Source organism: Camelus ferus, chromosome X (genome assembly GCF_009834535.1).
Source record: "Camelus ferus isolate YT-003-E chromosome X, BCGSAC_Cfer_1.0, whole genome shotgun sequence".
Lineage (NCBI taxonomy): Eukaryota > Metazoa > Chordata > Mammalia > Artiodactyla > Camelidae > Camelus > Camelus ferus.
Window position 1 is genome coordinate 38809136 of NC_045732.1, and position 23063 is coordinate 38832198.

Below are 23063 nucleotides of genomic sequence, written 5' to 3' on the forward strand. Positions count from 1 at the left end.
AAGTTACTCATTTGAATTCCAGAGAAACAAGCATTTTGGGGTAGAATTAGAAGCACTTTACAAAGGCTGTTATATATAATATCATGAACAGGGCACCAAGATGACACAGCGGGATTTACCTAAATGATCACAATCTCTGTAATCATTTACCCTTGGGTTTCTTTTCATGTTATTGGATGCTTTAATAATAGATATCACTGCAAGACACCAAGAGGCTCCTTCAAAGACATTCTCATTATTAGTTATTAACTTATTAAATGAAACAGCCATCAGTGCTCTGTGGGCCTCTACAGAACCTCCCTGTGGGAACCCCACACCCATCAGCCATCTGGTCTGCACACACCATCTCACCCGGCCTCTTCAGGGCCATCAAAGAGCACCTCCATCCCAACTCCTAACTGCCCAGGTGCTCTTCGAAACTTGCTTCTTTTGATCTAACCAGATCTTTAAACAGGGAATAAATAAGGCTAGTCCACTATTTAGTGGTGATGCAAGAAAATAAATTGGCTTTGACAAGAATAATCAACAAATGAAATGGAGTCCTGTGCTTTACTTTCAACCCCATGCTTTTTGAAAACAAACATGAAATCAAAATGATCTATGATACTGGCTTTCAAATATTCATGATCGTGACCCCCCAGTGACAGATACGTTTTTATACTGGGCTCCAGTACACAAAGACACATGTAACTGAAGCAAAAGTTCAGTGAAATAATACTTTTCTTACTCTCTATGACGCATGCTGAAGTTTCCCCATCTACTTTGTCACTATTATTTCTTAATGCTGGTTGCCACTACCAATGCCATGACCCACTAATGGATCATGAGTGAGCCATGAGTGGGCCTCGGCCACGAGGTCACGTATGGCAGAGAGAACTCCCGCTAGGCCGCTGTGAAGCACAGTGGTGTGTCCCCCACAACGCCTCCCTGCAGGCTGGTGTTTCACCCAGTCTGGCAGTGAACAAAAACTCTCTTTCTCCTCTCTGGAGCAAAGTAGTAAAAGTCAGCAACATTTCAAGGGAACTCCCTTGAAAAGTGCAAATGTTTGTCTAAGCGCTTCTAAATTTTCTGTGCCTAGAACAGAAGTAGAAGGAACATAAGTAACATTCATTCAGCAACGTAAGTTGGCCAGGCTCACCGTGGAGGGGCCGTGTTTCACTCCAGGCTTGCACCCCAGGCCACAGGGGGACAGACACCCAAGTGCCCTAAGACCAAGGGCTGCCCATGACTCCTCCAGTCAGCTCAGCCTCTGAGAGAGAGAGAGAGAGAGTGAGTGAGTGAGTGAGTGAGTGAGTGAGTGTGTGTGTGTGTGTGTGTGTGTGTGTGTGTGCGCGCGCGCGCGTTTAGGGGGCAGGGAGCAGAGATCTAGCTGTTACTGCTGCTTAAAACATGAAAATACCACCTCCCCGGTCTGACTCCTGTCTCCTTTGGCCTTTCCTGACCACACCGGGAGCAAGGCCGTGTGAAAGCTGCCCCCACTCACCACCCAGGAGAACCAGTAGGTACAGAGGCACTCCCTGGCCAACACAGTGAACAGGACAGAGATGGAACTCTCAGACTTCTGGGATCTGGAAAATTCATGTACTGTCACAAGCAGTCTCTGCTCCCTCAGATGGAAACTTGGGTGGGCCTCTGGGAAAGCCCATCCTCTGCTCTGTGAAGCCATGGGGCTCAGCGCAAATACACAGGCAAGGGCCCACCCCTCGCTCTTGGGGGAAGCCTGAACACAGTCTCACAGGAGGAAGTGGAGAGAAAAAGGGAGTATCTTTCAAGATTAAAAAAAAAAAACAACTTTGGTCATACCATGTAACACTTTAAAAGAAGGGAGATGGATGGTTGTTTTTTTTTTTTCAGGGCCGTGTCTCCCAGACATTGGTGCTCTTTGGAGAGAAATGTTACTTCATTTTGTGCAACTTCAGGCTAACTGGTGTTCCCAGAACTATTTGTTCTCTCGGAACTCTGAGCAGCAGTTTTCAGGCCCCATGGAGCTGGAGTTAAGAAGGGACTGGCAAGCAAGCAGGTGGGCAGACTAAGGACAGGGACTTGACTGCCCCTTTGGCTCTAATGGACCCCACCGTGGGCTGGGTGTGACATCTTCTGGAGAATGCTGCAGAGAGCAAGAGTAGAATTGCCAGTGTGGGGCTGGGGAGGTGGGCCTTAGACGGAGGGACAAGAAAAAAACCTCCCTAGGAGTTTGGTCTCAGAAACACAGTACATGCGGGTCGGGGAGGGAGCTAAGCCGGCCCAGCCACAGAGGCCCCTGGGTTGGGGAATGGGGGTTCTGCCAACAACCACATCCAACAGTAGTCAGATGGGCTACTTGCCTCTCTTCCATTATACCCAGCCTTTCGGGGAAGTCTCCTTCACTTCTCACTGGTGTGATCTGTGCTGTGAGGGACTTAGGGGAGGGCCTAAGCTGTCCTTGGGCCAGAGGATCAAAGGGAGTAGGGTCCCCTCCCTGGAGGCTGGGGTAAAAATGGCAGAGGGAACCAACAGCCAAGGACAGCTGGGCCCGGCAGACAGCGTCCTCCAGAGGGCAGCACTGTGGTGGCCTGACAAAGGTGGGTGGACCGGAAGGCAGTTGACCACCTTTGTGAAACCACCACAGGGAGACCTCTTCCAAACAGCCAGGGAGATTTCTGAAAGGGTCTTTTCCACAGATCAAGCTTCTGGGGATTTTAATACTGTAAGTTGAGTCTCTGTGTGGAAAACATTTTTTTAAGGGAAAAATATAAACTTTTTGTCTCGACATTTTCTCTCTCCTTTCTCGAAACAACCAATACCGTGAGGTTGCAGCATTCCTATTGGCTAAAGCCAATATCGTGTTCAAAGCCTAGCTGGCTGCTGGGAGGAGCAAAAGAGGGGGGCTAGTGGCTGGCTCACCAGATTGCCCCCTCCAGCCTCTATTTCTCTGGACAGTTCTCAGAAGTCCAGACTTGATTCTATCAGGTGAGCCACCTGGAGCCTCTAGTGCTTCAGAACACTGCCAGTGTTCACCAATATTCCCAGTTCTCTTGGCCTTCTGAGCACATGAAAGGGCCATACTTCCCTGCCTTGGTGAAGTTAAATGTGGCCGTGTTACCTTTTGGGCCAATAAAATATGAGAAGCAACATGTGTCACATCTGGCTGGAAGCATTTGAGTAATGATTCCTGCAAGCTTGCCTTTTCTGTTGCAGCAAACCTGAAAGCCCGTGTTTGGGTAACAATGTCCTAAAATGGCAGATTCCTCATCATCTTGGGTCCCTGAGTGGCTACAATGCGCAGAGCACCCCCTAAGAAGACCATGGTGGACATGTAGCATGAACAAGAAATAACCCTCAGTCAGCCACTGAAGTTTGGGGCTTGTTTGTTACCAGAGCATAACGTGGTCCACCCTGACGGGTACACAGATTTGCTTAGCAGAATCCATAGTACCTTAACCTTTCCCCAGGTAATTAGCCAGTGACAGGGTGAGAAACTTAACGACCTCAAAACTGGGAACTCTCCACTCCCCGTTCTCTCACAAGAGCTCATAATGGCCACAATTCACTGGGAACTTGTTCCAGGCAACTCTGGATCTGTTTGGCAGTAAGTAACTCCCACGTTCCCAGAATTCTACTGGGCTGGGTAGCTCTATAAAAATCTGTCTCCCCAGAGGCTATTTCAGCGTTGATACTTGTTCAGAAACATTCAGCCAAACAAATGTTCATTAAAAAGCTCACCAACTAACCACCCAGGCAAAACTGGAGCAGCATTTTGAAGCTGACTCTCAGGAACCCACTCCAAATGAAAGGAAGGACATTCCTCCGAAGGCGGCACCTTGTTCCTCAGTAACACGGGCTGCGTGTCTGCTGTGGACTCCCATGGTTACCCAACACAGAGATCTCGCCTCCAGGATTCTCGTGATCCTCACTGTTACCATGGCCACAACACACGGTTTGAACAAACAACATTTCTGACCTCATCTGGTTCTCACATTTGAAAAGTAAGCCATTTGGAGAACAAATTCACTTTGAAAGGTTAAAATCAACCGACAAATTAAGCATTTTGAGTACTGTGATCAAATGAATACAAGCCACAACCTAGGAACCTCATTCTCCACCCATAGGAAAATGAATGACTGCCTAAAAAATCATTTTGACAACTACTGAAATTTCAATATAGAATATATTTTAAATAATAGTATTCTATCAATGATAAAGTTCCTGATTGCGATAATGGCATCATGGATAAGAGAATGTCCTCATTCTTAGGAAATATACACTGAGGTATGTAGGGGTGAAGGGTCATGACGCTTACAACTAACTCAAACTGTTAGTAAGAAATGATAATATGGAGGGAGAGAGAAAACAAATATAGTAAAATGTTAACAACTGGGAAACCTAGGTAAATGGCCAAAGTGTTCATTCTACTATTCTTGCAACTTTTCTGTAGATTTGAGATTTTTCAAAATAAAAAGTTTAAAAAGAATCATGCATTACTGACTGGTATATATAAAATAGATAAACAAGTTTATACTGTATAGCACAGGGAAATATATTCAATATCTTGTAGCTCATGGTGAAAAAGAATATGAAAATGAATATACATATATTTATGTATGACTGAAGAACTGTGCTGTACACCAGACACAACATTGTAAACTGACTATACCTCAATTAAAAAAAGAATCATTGCTCAACACTGGAATTTGACACAACATTGTAAAATGACTATAACTCAATAAAAAAAAGTTTAGAAAAAATCATGCATGTTCCAGATTAGTGACTTGCAAACTTTTAAAACAATAAGCCACAATAAAAGATAAATTGGATGCAGCAATCCAGAAACACACATAATCTGAACAAATGCATACAAATTAAATAAAAAGTTTCACAAAAGAATACTTACTCTTATATTACATGTGATGCTCTGTGACTTCCTGTTCAATCTTGTTTTTTTTAAATGCCGGTTGTGACCCATTAAATGAGTTGATGATGACTCACTAATGGTCACAACCCATTTGAACATTTCTGCCCTCAGTGGTGCTTTCTGCAGCATTTCTAATACTTAGTATTACCTAGAGACATAGCAGAAGCCTTAAAGAACTGACAGCTCAGCACATCCTGAATCCATGTAGGCTTTGAAAACCCACCTCTTCAAATACAGAGAGAGGACATTTAAGATTAGAGACTTTCAGAATGTTGACAAAAGCAGTCATCATTACACCTGTGTGGAGGACAGCTTGAGCACCTACTTAGCGAACACAAGAGCCTCTGCTCTGGCATTCAGGTCTGGGGGCTTACAGTTGGCCACCTCTCACCCCGGGAAATCTCTCAGCCCCTCTTCCCGGGCTGCCTCCTTTCCTCTTGGCCCGTCAGTCAGCCCCGAAGCAGCCCATAATAATTTCCACACCCAATGGGATTCTCCAAGCCAGAGACTCCCTGCCCCGCTAACACAGCATCTCTGTGTCTTTCGGACACTCTTCCCACAAAACACTAAGAAAAGAGGATTTTGTGGCCTCCATGGGAAAGTCACAATCCATGTTTGCGTATAAAAGACTCCGGAAAGTCCTGCAGAAAAAAAACCTGTTTAACTTTTTTTTTTAATCTTAGGATTTCACAAATTTGTTTGGCCACAGACACTCCTCTTCTTTTTTTCCCCTATTCTGCCTTAAAGTCCCTTTGCAGCTAAGGCCACCCCTGGGAATAATTGTGGAGTAAATGAAATTAATCTTTGTTTTAAACGCCTCCTAACACATCTCAGACGGCAGGAACCACTGCCACCCCCGTGGGTCCAAGTCCTTCTCCCATCACACTTGCCTCCTGTCCTATCCACTTTCTGGACCCTGGTATCCCCAGGCCCCTGGGGGAGAGGGATGAGGATTGTAGTAGAAAAAAAAGGGACTGGGCATTTAATGGTTGCCCCCCCGGAGAATTTGCACAGTTTTTAGTACTTCTTTGCCTATGGATTAACTCTAATTCAGGCATGCAGGCCGAGTTTCCAGTAAGGGGGTGGGGTGGGGGGTGGAAGGATACGGGTGGAGCCCTGTAGCCCTAGAAACTTCCAATCCCTAGTCTTCTCACCAGAGGGGGCATGTTCATTCTTGCTTCTCTTTTCCAATTAATGCCCATGTGACAGGGGCAAAGTCCATAGCCTCCCCCCTCTCTTACATGGCATTTCCCAGGACCATCTCCGGAGGCAAACTGTTCCTTCCCCTCTCGGCTGGAATGTTCGCCCCCTGTCCCCATCCTATTCCCCTCCCCCACACCAAACACCTTCAAGCCCAGTTAACTAAACTCTCCCTTCCTCATTTCCGCCCCCACCGTAGCCAAGGCAGTCGCAGTCTGGGCCACCCCAGTACAGAAGGGTCAGTCCATCTGAAGGACAAAAACGTGCTGAGCCAGGCTGAGCAGAAGACCAGAGCCCAGGAGAAACGGGGTCTTGCGGCCCGAGCGTCCCACACCCCGGGAGGGAAGGCTGTCAGACAGCGAGGTGTTGCCCGGCCCCTCGGTGGTGTTGACGGCCTCCCCCAGTGGGGCCCTCGGGGCTAGCAGCTTGGAGAGGAGGCTGCTGAACCTGCTCACTGTGGTGGCCGCTGGCTCTGGGGGCGGGCCTGGACTGGATGCGGTGAGGTTCAGCTCCTCGGGGTCCACGCAGAGGCCGTTGGAGGAGCGCCCAAAGGCCACCTGGCGGAGGTCCAGGCCGGCCACAGAGCCCGGGGAGGCGCACGGCACGTCGGCGGCGCGCCCGAAGCTCTCCATCCAGTCCCGCAGCCACTCCAGGTGGCAGTCACAGCGCCACGGGTTGCGGAAGAGGAAGAGGCGGCCCAGGAAGAAACCCGGCTGGAAGGCGGCCCAGGCGAGCACGGTGAGGCGGTTGCCGTTGAGATGCAGGGCCAGGAGGCCCGAGAGGTTCTGGAAGGCGCCCTCCTCCACGAAGGCGATGCTATTGCGGTCCAGGTAGAGCAGCTCAAGCTCGGCCAGGTCCGCGAACCAGGCGCGCGCCACGAGGCCCAGCGCGTTGCCGCCCAGGTTGAGCGTGCGCAGGCGGCGCAAGCCGCGGAAAGCATCGGCCGGCAGCACGGCCAACAGGTTGTCGTTGAGCAGCAGGTGCTCCAGGGCGCCGCAGTCGCGGAAGGCGCCGCCGTGCACTGCGCGGACGCGGTTGGCCTGCAGGCTGAGCGAGCGCAGGCGGCGCAGGCCCAGCAGCGAGCTGGAGGCCACGGCCTCGATACGGCTGCGCTCCAGGTGCGCATGCGTCAGGTTGGCCAGGCCGCGCAGCGCGCCCGGCACACGGCGGAACAGGTTGTCGAAGGCGGCGAGCTCGCGCAGGGCGGGCAGCTCGGCCAGGAGGCGCTCGGGCACGGTGAAGAGGCGGCAGGCGGCCAGGTCGAGGCGGCGCAGGCGGCCTAGCGCGGCGAAGGTGCGCGCGTGCAGGTAGCGCAGGTCGCCGTTGTGCGCCAGGCGCAGCTCGGCCAGGCGCGGAAGGCCCTTGAAGGCGCCGGGCGTGATGAAGGACAGGTTGTTGTGGCGCAGCGACAGGCGGCGCAGCGACGGCAGCGTGCCGAAGGCCCGCTCGCCCAGGAAGCGCAGGCCGTTGCGGTCCAGGTCGATGGAGGCCGCCTCGCACGGGAACTCGGCCGGCACCCGCAGGAGGCCCGCGCGGTCGCAGCGCACGGAGCAGCCGCGCTCCACACTGCTGCAGGCGCAGGCTGCCGGGCATGCGCTGGTGCAGGCGTCCTCGGCGGCCCGGGCGCTGGGCAGGCCGAGGACCACGGCTGGCGGGGGTGGGAGGGTGGCCGGGAAGGGGGAAGAAAAGACAAAACAGGAGCAACTGTCAGCCAGAGGGTCGCCCCAAGTCCACTCCTCCCTGTCCGAGTGGCAGGATGTGACTGTCCACCAAGTTCTCAGACGTCCCACAGAACCCTGCCCTCCAAAAGGGCCTCTTTCCGCCGCCGAGACCTTACTCGGGTGTCCCCACCCACCACGCCCTCCCCTTTGCTTTCCAGTTTCCCTTTGCTTTCCAGTTTTCTTCATCAGCAACACTCAGCTGGAATCCCAGAACTTGATCCCATCCTAACCCCTCTCCTGCCTCTCTCTATTTACTGCAGGTCCTGGAAATTGAACCCAGGACCTTGTGCATGCTGAGCACGCGCTCTACCGCTGAGCTATACCCTTCTCCTGCCTGTATCATCGCTTGTGCTCTCCTAGAATGCAGCCTAGAGGGCTTGTTGTCTGCATGCGTTAAGGGACCTGGAGGGCATCAGTGTGGCCCATGGTTTAGTTCTGTGCTGCCCAATATCGTGGCCCCTAGCCACATGTGGCTACTGAGCATTTGAAATGTAGCTAGCGCAAATTGAAATGTGCTGTAAGTGTAAAATACACACGAGATCCCAAAGACAGTACCAAAAAAAGGTAAAATAGCTCATCAATAATATATTGATTACATGTCGAAATGGTATTTTAGATTACTGGGTTAGGGAAAACATTAAAATCAATTCAGTTGTTTCTCTTTACCTTTTTTATTGGGCTGCTTAAAGAATTTAAATGTCTGTGGCTTGCATTGTATTTCTATTGGTGCTGCTCTAGTCCCTCCCACCCTAAGAATTCAATTTCTGAAAATCCCCACCTAGTAAATTAAGCCTCATGAAGAAGGGAGAATTAGGAAACAGGTTGGGAATGAAAGTAAAGCCTATCAATCTTTCTTTCCTTAACAGTCACTCTAATTAAGCCCTAAGGACAGCATACTAAATAAACTACCAGCAACCTTCTTACACACCTCAAAAGAATAATTGTGGACACTGTGGTTAATTTACATTCACCAGCCCTTGCTTTCTGGAGCTTTTTTTACATCATCACAGGAGGGGCTGGTGCTTATAAGTTACTTTTGTTCTGAGCATTTGAATGGAGGATCAAATAAAAATTTCCAAAGCCCTCCAGGTGGCTTGCCACCTGCAGGAAAGCAGAATGGCATGACCTGCTTCTCTGTGGTAGCCAGAGGGCCCAAGCCCCATCTTGAGTTCCAGTGAAAAAAAACAGCATGGAAGATGCACAAGTTTTATTTTCTGGCCAGGAACAGCTGGCAGGTGGAGTGTGCTCCATCTGACATTCTTGCAGAGGAGCAAAGGTACCCAGCTGTAAAACCTGACCACTGCTATTCGCAATTTCTTCCTCTCCTCAGCAATACTCCCAAATTCCTAGCAAACACCTGGGCCTACTATGCAGCCCCTCCTACTGTGTTCACATTACTTTGCCTTGCCTATCCAAGTCCTTGTGGGAACCTCAAGGTGTGGCCACACGAGGAGTGTATAGTTCAGTTTGCTGCTGCCTCTGTAGGTATGCTCAGCTTCCACTGTCTTTTCAGTCCAACTCTTATGGACACACGTTTTTTCAGCTGCTAGGAAGGTGATTCAGCCCTTTCAGACTTGGCTGGAGGACACTCAGCTCTTTGAGCCACGTGTCAGTTGTAAACTGTAGCTAGTTCAACGTTCTGATGTTCCAGAGACAAAGCTTTTCCCTCTCCCTAAGAACTGTGAACTAGACACCAAGCATCCAGCAAGGTTCTTGGACCCTGTGCTGAGCTTGGCTGTAAAGAGGGCAGCTGCTGGGTGGGAGAAACACCCTGTTAGAGAGACAGCGCCAAGAATATAACCCTAACTCCAGGCGTCAGCTGGACAGAGGCTGAACCTTTTTCTATTATCTCTTCCAACTGGGTCAAGAAGAGGCATCAGATTTCCTTACAAATGGGCCTTCATTCTACTCTCTTCTCCTTTCTAATTAAGAGAAGTGCACCCTCCACCACATGATTCATGTTTCTACTTTACAATAGCTAATACTGTTCCAGGCACACTGTATGGCTCAGTAAATGTTTGCAGAATTAAATGGAATTGATGCCTTCCTCTGTAATAATCCCTGCTGGGGAATGTCATTCATTTTGAAAACTTTGTCAAGGAACTCATGGGATTATGACAGACAGGATACAACCAGTTTGCTTGCATAATGCAAGAGATCAAATTTTTGGCTGCCAGTTTAAAAAAAAACATGCAAGAAAGGTGAGGGTGAAGCTTTTTATTATATATCCTTTTTACCTTATTAATTTTGAGTGATGTGACTGTATTACCTATTTCACAAAACAGATTAAAGTGTTTTTTTTTTAACTTTAAAGACTCAAGATGTTGTCACTGTTAGAGACCTATTTCCAGCCTCTGAAACTTTGATAGCCATTAGGAACAATAAATAATTCACTGGGTTGTTAAGTGAAATTTAAGTTAAATCAAGCAATTCTCAGAATAGACAACCAAACTCCAGTATTGTTTTACCCAACATGAAGACTAAGTACATACGTAGTGACCCAGAAAAACAGGGTACCAAAACAAAAAATTCTTAAATAACATATTTGGGTGAGTTCTGCTTGCAATAATGGCAGAGTAGCTTCTATCAGGCCAACACTCCTGGTGATTGCTAGTGTAAACTCTGGAAAAATATTTTTCAAAAATCATATGCACAGAGAATTATATTCAATATCTTATAATAACCTTTAATGAAAAAGAATATGAAAATAAATATATGTATATATGCATGACTGGGACATTGTACTGTCCATCAGAAATTGACACATTATAACTGACTGTACCTCAATGAAAAAATCATCTGAACACAACATTGTAAATCAAGTATACTTGAATAAAAAAAAATCATTTGAAGGCACTAGAGAGAAACCTAAACAGGTAACCAGAGAAGATACGACCCTTAAATGAAGAAAAGGAATCTAGATGAGAACCACATTTAACTGTCTTTTCCTCTCAGGGCATTTTAAAGCCAATACTACACATGGGGAGTAGAGCTCAGGCAGAAAGCAAGAATCTTACTGAGCAGAAAAGTTAGAGGTCAGAGTGTATAGTGGCCACAGTGGCTGGAAATTGAGGAGGGAAACCATGAAAAAGAGGGAGCCACACACAACATTGTAAATTGACTATACTTCAATTTTAAAAAAAGGGAGCCACAAATGAGGAGCCACAAAATTGGCACACAGGCTTCCCTTAGATCCTTGTTTGAATCCTATAGTCATATGTATAGGGTGACTCCAAGGAGCCAACAACGGAAGGCTAAAAGAACTAAACAGAGATTTCAGCAGTTTCCCATCAATGGGAAACAGATTAAGAGTTCAAGGTCTATGAAGTTAGAAGGGCTTGTAAAATACCTTGAGCTTTACATTGAAACCCCAGAGGGCCACACCTTAGGAGTAAAGACCATTTCCCAGGGCGAAGGGCAAAACCGAACTAGGCCTTCCCTAACAAAGACTGAAAGCAAGCCTCCCAAGTATCAAGGTGATCTGCCACTAGTTTAACCGAATGCCAGAAGGAAATTCAACACTCTTCAAAGGAAGATAAGAGAATCTAGAGTTTCTATAACCACTATCTACAATATCTGCTATACAATCAAATAATACTAGGTATGTGACAAAGCAGCAAAGTGACATTTCTCAAGAGGAAAAGATAGTTAACAGAAGCAGACACAGAGACAGCTCAGGTGTTGGAATTACAAAACAAGGATTCATTATAAATATGTTAAGGAACTTACAGGAAGAGATGGATATAATGGATGAAGATATGGGGAATGTGAATTTTAGAACAGGCATGGATCAATTTTTTAAAAAAAGGAGGTATGAACAGGCTGTGAAGAAGCTCTATGACATTGACGTGGCTAAGGTCAACACCCTGATCAGGCCTGATGGAGAGAAGGCATATGGCTCCTGACTATGATGTTTTGGATGTTGCCCACAAAATTGAGATCATCTAAGCTGAGTCCAGCTGGCTAAATCTAAATATAAAATTTTTCACTTTAAAAAAATAATTAAACCCTCTCCCCCAAAAATAAACTAAAAACAATTAAAAATTAAAAAAAGGAGGCATAGAAACTCTGAAAATGAACCCAATAGAAGTCTTAGTACTGAAATATTATATCTGAAATTTTTAAAAACATAATTGAATAAGAAAAACATCAGACTACACACAGCAGAATAAATATTCATGAATTTGAAAGAAGTCAATAGAAATTACCCAAAATGAAGCTCAGAGAGAAAAAAAGATTAGAAAAAGTATGATCAGAGCTTCAATGACCTGTCAGACAATATCAAGCAATTAGACTAACATGCATGTATCTGGAGTCCCAGAGGAGAGAAAAGAGAGCATATGGCAGAAAAATAATTGAAGACAATTTGATTAAAAACATAAAGCTCAGCAAACCCCAACTAATATCACACACACACATGTGCACACACACACATCTGGGCACATTACAGTCAAAATGCTGAAAACCAAAGTAGAAAATTCTTTAAGGCATCCAAAGAAAAAAGACACATTACATACAGTAAACATCAATTAAAAAATGATGACTGACTGCTTATTAGAAACAATAGAGGCCATAAGATGACAGAATTTTATCTTTTAAACTGCTGGAAGAAAAGCAAAATCTGGCAACCTCGAATTCTGTATCCAATGGAAATATCTTCAGAAATGAAGTAAAATAGAGATACTTTTAGGTTAACAAAATCTGAGAAAATGCATCTCCAGCAGATCTTCTACACAAGAAGAAATGAAGACATTCTTTAACTTGAAGGAAAATGACAATAGATGGAAATCAGATCTACAGGAAGGAATGAAGAGCAATGGAAATAGCAAATAAGCCACTAAGTATAAAAGACTACTCTTTTCGCACCTTAATTGCTTAACAGACAAATGACTGTTGAAAACAAAAATAACAATGTATTGTGGAGTTTATAACATATGTAAATGAAAAACATGACAACAATAGCATAAAGAATGAGAAAGGAATTAAACTGAATTGTACTCTTATAAGGATCTTAAGTTATATACAAAGCCATACAAGATTAATTCAGGATAGACCATGATAAATTAAAGATGCATATTGCAATCCCTAGAAAATAAAGAATCTCAACCCCTACTTCACATCATATACAAAAACTCCTTTTAGATGGACCATAGACCTAAATGTAAGAGCTAATACTATAAAGCTTCTTGAAGATAACATAGGAGAATATCTTTGTGACCTAGTGGTAGGCAAAGATTTTTTAGGACAAAAAAAAAAGCGCCAACTATAAAAGAAAAAATTAATAAATTAGATTCATCAAAATTTTAAATTTCTGCTCTTTGAAAGACCCTGATAAGAGAATGAAAAAACAAGCCATGGACTGTGAGAAAATATCTGTATATTTTCTCCATATATTTTCCACAAATGATTGTATTCAAAATTTATAAAGAACCCTCAAAACTCAATAGTAAGAAAACAGGCAATAAATTATAAATAACTTATTAAATAATAATATCCTAATAAGTATAATTTTTATAAATAAAATTATTGAATAATATTGAACAATAAATTATAAATAAGTCACCCAATTAATAAATGCGCAAAGTATTAGAAGAAACACTACCCAAAAAGATATATGGGATGAAAATAAACATGTGAAAAGATAGTCAATAACAGTAGTTGTTAGGGAAATGCAAATTAAAATAGCCACCTATTAGAATGACTAAAATTAGAAACACTGACTATACTAAGTGTTGGAGAGCATATGGAACAACTGGGACTCTCATACACTGCTGGTGGGAATGTAAAATGGTGCAACCACGTTGGAAACAATGTAGCAGTTTCTTTAAAAGTTAAACATACACCTGCCTCATGATCCATCCATTCTACTCTTAAGGAAATAAAAGTACATGTTCATACAAAAGGCTTTGGCATGAATGTTCATGGCAGCTTTATTAATAATAACTTAAAACTGGAAACAACACAAACACCCATCAAGAATTGAATGGGTAGACAGCTTATGGACTGGAAGAAAATATTTGCAAATGATGTGACTGACAACTGACTAGGGCTTAACTTCCAAAATATACAAACAGTTCATATAACTCAAAAACAAAACAAACAGACAGACAACCCAGTCAAAAAATGGGCAGAAGACCTAAAAAGACATTTCTCCAATGAAGACATACAGATGGCCAACAGGCACATGAAAAGATGTTCAGTATCACTAATTATCAGACAAATACAAATCAGAACTACAATTAGGTATCACCTCACACCAATCAGAATGGCCATCATTAAAAAGTCCACAAATGATAAATGTTGGAGAGAGTGTGGAGAAAAGGGAACCCTCCTATATTGCTAGTGGGAATGTAATTTGGTGCTGCCACTATGGAAAACAGTATGGAGATTCCTTTAAAAACTAAAAATAGAGTTACCATTTGATCCAGCAATCCTACTTCTGGGCATATATCTGGAGAAAACTCTAATTCAAAAACTTACATGCACCTCAGTGTTCTATAGCAGCACTATTTAAAATAGCCAAGACATAGAAGCAACCTAAATGCCCACTGACCGATGACTGGATAAAGAAGTTGTGATACACACACACACACACACACACACACACACACACACACAAATGGAATACTATTCAGCCATAAAAAATGAATGAAATAATACCACTTATAGCAACATGGATAGACCTAGAGATTATCACACAAAGTGAAGTAAGTCAAAGAAAGACAAATATCAGATATCACTTACATGTGGAATCTAAAAAAATGAGACAAATGAATTTATTTACAAAACAGAAACAGATTCACAAACATAGAAAACAAACTTATGGCTACCAAAGGGGAGAGGGGTGGGGAGGGATAAATTAGGAGTTTGGTATTAGCAGATACAAACTACTATATATAAAATAGATAAACAACAAGGTCCTACTGTATAGCACAGGGAACTATATTCAATAGCTTATAATAACCTATAATGAAAAAGAATATGTATTTTATATATGTATGTGTCTGTGTGTGAATGATCAGTATACTGTACATCAGGAACTAACAACATTGTAAATCAACTACAATTTAAAAAAAAAAAGTTGAATGGGTAAACAAATTATGATATACACATACAATGGAATACTACTCAGTGATATGGACTATTGATAAATGCAACATATATGAATCTTAAGATAATTCTGCTGAGTAAAAGAAGCCAGACAAAAAAGAGTACATACTATATGATTCCACTTACAAAACATTCTGGAAACTACAGATTCGTCTACAGTAACAGGAAGACCCGTGGTTACCTGGGGATGGGTGGGGAGGCAAGGAAGGGCAGAAGGGAGGGACTAGAAAGGGGCATGAATCTTAGGGGTGATGGATATGGGATATGTTCATTATCTCAATTAGCTTGACGAGGTTTCACAAGGGTACACTTTAAATACACTTAATTTGTTACATGTCAATTATACCTCAATAAAGCTGTTTAAGAAAAAGGTACCATTAGTATGTGTGTGCGTATGATTTGTATACAGAATATACTTTCATATTCCTATGAATGAAGAATAATGAAAAGATAAACAGCTAAATAGAAATGGGTAAAAATGTGAACACTTTACAAAAAGAATATATTAAGTAGCCATTAAGCACATGAAAAGGTGCTCTACATCATTAGCCATTAAGGAAGTGCAAATTAAAGCTACAAATGGAAGTTCCCTATGCACACACCAGAATGGCTGACAACCCTAAATACTGGTGAGGCTGTAGCACAACTGGACATTGTTGATGGGAGTGGAAAATAGTGCAATAACTTTGGAAAACTTTGGCAGTATCCATTAAAGATAACATATGACTATGACTCAGCAATTCCATTCCTAGGTATTTACCCAAGAGAAATGAAAGGGGAAAAAAATGTCCACATAAAGACTAGACAAGAATGTTCATAGTGGCTTATTCATAATAGACAAAAACAGGAAATTACCCAACAGTAGAGAAATAAATTACAAGATATTCATACAGCAGAATACCACTCAGCAATAAAAAGGAACAAACTACTGACACAGCAAAAAAATTATGTTGAGCAAAAGAGACTTGACAGGAAAGAGTACGTCCTATACCATTACATGTACATGCAGTCCTAAAACAGAGCTACTGGGAGGGGCTCTGGGAGCTCAACAGAGCAAGGCCTGCAGATGGACTCCACCCAAAAGACAGCAAAGATGCCCAGGACAGCCTGGGAAGTGTGGTACCATATGTTATCCAGGTGATACAAGCATGTCTAATGCTACTCAAATTAATCATAGTTTATGGGTTTCTTTTGCTCTTGTAACACCAACTTTTAATAAGCTTTTGCTCAGGGCTAATCTTCCTACATATATTATTTCATTTTATATGACAACCCTGCAAGGTACTATTCTCTTCTCCTCACAAAAGAGGAAACTGAGGTTGGGAGTGGTTAAACAAGACCGATCTTTGATTTCTATCTTTCCACTGTACTGTACTATCCTCCACCCCACACACTTAGCCTTTCTGAGCTTCCATTTCTTTAACTGTAAACTGAAGAGCCTGCACCTCCTGACCTTTGAGGGCCCATCTGGCTCTCATTTTCCATGGTTGGACAGCAGCTGTTGCCAAGCACTGCCTGGAAGAAAAAATACCCGACTCAGAGCCCCATGTGTCTCTGCAACCTCCTCCCAGCCACAGCTGCTTGGACCACGGGTGAACATTTGACCTAAGCAGAGCCGATCAGATTCACTCCTTCCCTGTGAACATGGAACAGCAGCTGAGATCGTGTGAACACCAACCTGTATAGCATCGGGGCTTGGGTTTGTACCAAAGCCATGTGCAGGTCACAGTTCTGGGGGAGCAGGAGCTGAGGGCGAGGTGAGGCAACTGGTGTGCTGAGAGAGGACTAGATCTGCCGTGAGAATCACAGAACTGGAGCTCAGGGAGAGTGGGAAGCTGCTGGCCAGCCCTTGGGTTCCCACAAGACCATGCTATAGCTATTTCTGTGACATTTCCCTGTTTCCATTTCAGAAACCCACTCACACCATCTGCCATGGCCGAGTGGATTTCTGTTTCTTGCAACCAAACCACCTCTGATTGTAGTGGACATTTGATACCTTTTCTAGCTACCCAGCACCGTTTAAACACTCTTTCTACATTTAGGGAATTTCGTACATTATAAGTCCTGCCTCCTCAAGATAGAAACCAGACATTGTTCTTTTCCCAACTTCCCTTGCAGTTAGGGCCTAGGCACATGACCTAGCTTTGTCCTTCAGACACATCCTGCCAGGCTTGGCTTCAGAAGTAGGCTCCTGGCAGGGAGGGTATAGCTCAGTGGTAGAGTGCATGCTTAGCAATCAATCCCCAGTACCTCCATTAAATAAACAAACAAACAAACAAACCTAATCCTCCACACACCAAAATAACCCAAACAAACAAAAAAGAAGTAGGCTCCAGGCAGAAACCATTTTCTGACCAGGATGGTGGCAGAGAGCATCTGGCTTCCTGGCTCCCGTGGTGGAATTTCTGGAACCCAGCGCGATGCTGGTGAACTGCCAGGTGTGTCCACCAGGGGTGATGATCGCGGGGTCTTTGCTGAAACTGCTCCACTATTTAGGCATTGCCCCATGTGGTGGACCTCCAGCCAGAAAGCTTGAGAACACCTTAGCATCCCTGAATAAACTCCTTCTAGTCTTGAATGACCTGGAGGGGGTTCTATGGTTTGCAGTGAGATTCCTGAGCAGCATGCTGAGTAAGGCAGGTTCCCTTAATCCCTCCAGTACCATCTCCTCCTTCTGGCCCCGCCCCCTTTCCCCAAGAACCTCATGGATTCTTTCATCGTGAAAGAGAAAACGACTCAAATTCAAGAGGAGGCAGTGTTCCTCAACCAAAAGGAAGCTCCTTGTCATTCATTGCCAGGAAACACAGAAAATGGAATCACAAAGTGTTTAGGCCACCATCCTTGATTTTTCCAAATCCGAATGAAAAGTGGCCTCTCCTGGAATCAGAAGTGATCATTCCAAAAACAAATCTCCTTGGCTTTCCAGAGCTGAGTTCCATGGGAATGTCTTGGCCAAGAAAACATTTACCAAATTAAAACAAAGATCACAGTTTGTGAGAAGAGAAGGTCAAACTCATTGGCAGTTGCTTAGCAATTTCTTTTCTCACGTTAGTATTTCTGGGAAGGATCCATGTGGAAATCTGAAAAGGCTTCAGTGCTTTTATTCCCAGTCTGAGGTAGGGAGGGGAAGATGAGAAATTCAGCAGGACTGGCCTTGGCTCAGCCTGCCTCTGTCACAGCTCCCGGATTCACATGTGGGGCTTTCCAGAGCCTTCAGTCTGGAAACACTCATCCTGAGGGCACGGCCTCTCACTCTGATCTCTCATAAACTCTGATGACACTGCCTTTTCATTCCTGCTCTCTCACATTGGTTTTTTTGTTTTTTGTTTTGTTTCTCACTTTCCTTATCTGTAACAAGTGGACAATTATGAGGAACAGACGACTTGTAATGCTTGAAAGAGCCGTGAAAGAACTGGGCCAAGCTAACAGGAGGTTCCATGAGCCACTGCTGTCACAAGATTAAATCTCAATGAGGGACCAGTATTTCAAGGATCATGTGACAATCTGCCCCAGAGTGGAAAGCAAGATACCAAGTGTCAGAATGTTGAAGTTATTACTACAAGTAGACTGTGAGGAAGAATCTAGAATGATTCTCTCCCTGGGCTGTGCATTAGAATCACCTAAGGAGCTTTTAACCAACTCACAATTCATCAGGCCAGTTACATCAGAATCTTCAGGGGGGTGGAACCAGGCATTGATACTGTTAAATCTCACAAGGAGTTCCAATATACAGCCCAAGTCAAAAACCAAGTTTCTAAGGGACCAACTTTATAAAGGTGGGATTCATCCGTGTGGTATAAAATGTTACAAGGTGTAACATAAAGTTACCATATGCCCCAGCAATTCCACTCCTAGGTGAGAACGGGTGTTGTAGCAAATACTTGTACGTGGACATCCATACAGCGCTAGTCACAACAGCCCAAAGACGGAAACAGCAAATGTCCCTCAACAGATAAACGGATAAACAAAAGCAAAGTATAGCCACCCAGTGGAATATTAATCTACCAGAAAAAGGAATGAAGTACTGACACCTGCTGCCAGGTGGATGATCCTCTAAAACACTATGCTAGGTGACAACAGGCAGACACACAAGGCCACATGTCATAGGATTCCATTTATGTGAAATGTCCAGAACAGGAAAATCCATAGAGACAGAAAGTAGATTAGTGGTTGTCAGAGGCTGAGGGGAGGAGAGAGTGGGGAGTGATTGCTATTAAGGCACAAAGTTTCCTTTCAGGGTGATGGAAATGTCTTGGAACTGGATAGAGGGTTGGTTGCATAACACTGTGAATGTCCTAAATGCTGCCAAATTGTACACTTTAAAATGGTTAATGGTTAATCTTTTGTTATGTGACTTTTCCTTCAAACAAAAAAAATGTTACAAGATTTCCCTGAATTGAGGCAAATACCAGAAATGGGTCCCTGCCTTTGTGTCCTGGTCCAGGGTACAGGCCGGCCCCCCGAGCTACAGGGAGGCGGCAACGGTCCAGGCTCAGACGCCCGCAGAATGATGTCTTAATGCAGACCAGCTGAGGGATTTCTCCTTCGTCGGTCCTGGCTTTTGAATATGTGCTTTTCCCCCTTGAGGTTTGCTAGGAAAACAGTTACTCATGGAATTTCCAACCACAGACTGATTTTGAAGCGTTTCTTCATTCTCATTGTTTTCAAAGAACTTGTGCCTCATGAAACCAAAATAGCAAGGGAAAATATGGTCAATTTTCTGGTTTCAGCAAAATCTCTTCAGCCACTTTGGCTCTAGAAGCCATTTCCCTCCCACTCCCGGCAAATGCTATCCCAACTGCATCCTCAGAACAACCCCCAGTGCTGGATTTTCAGGACCAAATGGGCTGAGGGAAACAAAAGTGTAGTAGGGGAGACCACCCCATCCCCTCCGACCTCACAGTGACCCCCGAGCTTGCTTCTCACATCGCGATGGTACCTTTTGTGACAGGAAAGAAAGGATCATGGATTCATGCTGCAGCTTTGCTGGCCAGTGTGAGTCATGGGGATGGAGAAACCAGTTCCTGTGTGGACGGGTGGTCTGCTGATGGCCTCGCGGGCCCTGTGGATCTCGAGGTGGAGAGCTGTCCCATCTGAGGAGGAGGACATAAGTCCCCAGAAAGGCCTCCAGGCCTAAATATAATTGCCATATAGAAACCACTGAAATGCTCAACAATTTGGGAATGGATAAAGAAACCAATACACCCAGATGAGGGAAAACTACTCAGCCATCGAAAGGAACGAGCTTTGGGGAAGGGTATGGCTCAGTGGTAGAGCAAACACTCAGCATGCACGAGGTCCTGGGTTCAATCCCCAGTACTGCCTTCAAAAAATAAACAAGTAAATAAATAAACCTAGTTACCTCCCCCCCAAAATAAAGCTGATTATCAAGTTACTAAAAAAAATGCAATTAAAAATAAAGCTAACTTATGGAAACTATGACCAAAATAACAAAAATATAGGAAAACTGCTTATTTAAGAAATAAATAAATGGAATAAATTATTTTAAAAAAAGGAATGAGCTACTTATCTATGTGATGACATGGATGAATCTCACACACATCCAGCCCAGCTCTCCAACAGCGCCTGACTCTCCATAACGAGGGATTAGTCCTCCTTGAGGGGCAGCTGCTCTCTCCTTACAGCCTTCCTTTTTTCTTTTAAGTCAGGTCAATTCAGGTATCACTTACTCACAATAATATGTATCCATTTTAAGTGTATGTAGTTCAGCAAGTATAACAAACGTATACACCCGTGTAACCACCACCCCAGTCACAATTGAGAATGTTCCTACTACCTAGAGACTTTCCTCAGGCCCCTTGACAGCAGCCCCCTCCCTATCCTCCGCTGCAGGTAACCACTGATACGCTTTCTGAACTATAGATTAGTCTTGTCTGTTCTAGAACTTCATGTAAATGAAATCAAATGGTTCTTTCAGTCAACATTATGTTAGTGAGATTCATCGATGTCATTCTGAGTATCAGCTGGGGATTCCCTGTAACTGCTGAGCCGCGTTCCATTGTACGGATGTACCATCATTTGTGTATTCAGTCACCTGCTGCTGGACATTTGGCTTGTTTCCAGTTTTCACCTATTGTGACTAAAGCTGATGTAAGGAATTGGGTGCAAGTCTTTTTGTGGACCTGTGTTTTCATTTCTTATTTATCGAGGCGTGGGATGGCTGGCTCATATGATAAGGATATGTTAACTACAGAAGAAACCACCAAACCGTTCTCCACAGTGGCCATACCATTTTGCATCCCCAACAGCCGTGGACATGCTCCCAGTTGCTCCACATCCTCACCACCACTTGCTACTGTCTTTTTGATTCTAGCTGTCCTAGTGGGTGGGAAGTGGCCTCTCATTGTGGTTTGGACTTGCATTTCCCTAATGACTACTGATATTGAGCATCGTCTCATATGCTTTATTAGCATTTTGTATATCTTCCTTGATGAAACAGCTATTCAAAAATTGTTGCTGATTTTCAAAAATTGGGCTGTCTTATTATTGGGTTTGAAGGGTTTAAAATACATTTTTTTAATGCAAGACCTTTATCAGATATTGTAATGGCTCTCATCTGGACAGCTTCCCCCATTTAACAAGCAAATCTTACTCTTAAGACTCTAGAAACAGCGAGGTGAATAAAACACAAACCCTGGCCCTTTTTAAAGACTCACGGTTTAGAGCAAGCTGGTGGCGAAGAACCCTGTAAAGCAAGATGAAAAAGTGGGATATTGTGCTGTGGACAGCTGGAAGACCCTGATGGGGTCATCCTGGGGGTCAGGGGAGAGGAGAGGCCCTTCCAGGAGACCCTCGTGTCGAGATAATTTCTGTTTCCGTTTTGCCTCTGCCTGACCCAGCTATGAGCCACTTCTGATTCCACCATGACCTTGTTTTGTCAGGCGGATTTAGTCATTTTTCTCTAGCTGGAGAGGGAGAGTCCTGTCCCTGCCTGCTTCTCGGGAACATGTCGTCCAGAATCCTTGTGACTTGTAGTCAGAGTAACATCACCAGCGCTGCTGAGTGCGTTTAAATGAAAGCGCCAGGGGATGTGGAGACAGTCATTAATTTTAAGTGCATCTATTGTTAGCAAATGATGTCACCGCTCAGCTCTCCAGCTTGTCACAAGAAGTCTGGATGTATTTCGGGTTTCTGCAGCAGGGACAGTTCCTGTTTTGCAGCACGCAGGCTAGGAATACTGTCTGCATTCTGTGAGGAACGAGAGAGCTTTGGGTACATATTTAAAATAATATTAGCTCTTAGAAGCAAACATTCTGTCCCGATGACTCAATCGAATTTCATATTCTTTCTAGGTAGGAGAAACAGCAAGGAGGTGGCTGTTTGTAATTATATAAATGTCAACCTCTGTCCTTTGGAGGCTCCCCTAGCTAGGAAATCATGTCCTATTTATCAAACTGTTCCCTGCACCTTGTTCCAATTTTTTTTCTCATTTATTTATTGAGTCTGCCATTAAAGAATGTAAGTTTCTCAAGGACAAAAGATATGCAATTATCTCTCTCGTGAGATCCCTTCAGTGTATTCTATTACTACCATTTTTAGTGACTATTTATTTTTATGTTTCATTGAAGATTACTACCATTTTTAGAATTATCTGGGAACATTTTCTCTACCAGCACTGCAGAGAGAGTTATGGGTAGTTAGAACCTCAAGTAATTACATTCACCTGAGGGTCAGAAAAACCGATTCTTTGTGAAGAATTGCTTACTGCAGAACTTAACAAGGGATTTTTTTTCCCCTTGGGCTATCTTGGGTAGGTTGGAACAGCTGGAGCTGTTCAGGTGTGGAAAAAAATTTGTAATTTCTTCTCCTTCTGTTAAAACCCATATAACAATAGGACAAAAAAAAGCTTGGAAAAAATTTCTAAACATCATAATCACACAATTCCAACACAATATTTTTCGTGTCATCTTCCTCTAGGAAGATGATTTCTTTAAGAAGTTATTTTAACTTTAGTATATGAGCTTAAAATAATGTGATTAGAAAAACCACTGTAGTTTTTGGTGATTACACCAATGAATTCATATCTGAAATTAGAATATGAAAACCACCAAGAGGTTATTCCATATATTTGGCTCAGGAGTTGTTTTTAAACAACCCCATCACCTGCTTTCTCTCATTCT

At 43.9% G+C, this 23063-nt stretch overlaps 1 protein-coding gene across 1 annotated transcript; it reads right to left on the reverse strand.

The window, feature by feature from the left end:
* Positions 1–4669: 4669 nt before the first annotated feature.
* On the reverse strand, positions 4670–21534 carry NYX (nyctalopin). The gene is made up of 2 exons (XM_032475441.1): positions 21173–21534; positions 4670–7739 (listed from the first exon to the last, which is right to left on the reverse strand). Exons 1-2 carry the CDS (start codon positions 21354–21356, stop codon positions 6331–6333), a joined length of 1593 nt encoding a protein of 530 aa, XP_032331332.1. The 5' UTR covers positions 21357–21534; the 3' UTR covers positions 4670–6330.
* Positions 21535–23063: the final 1529 nt, after the last annotated feature.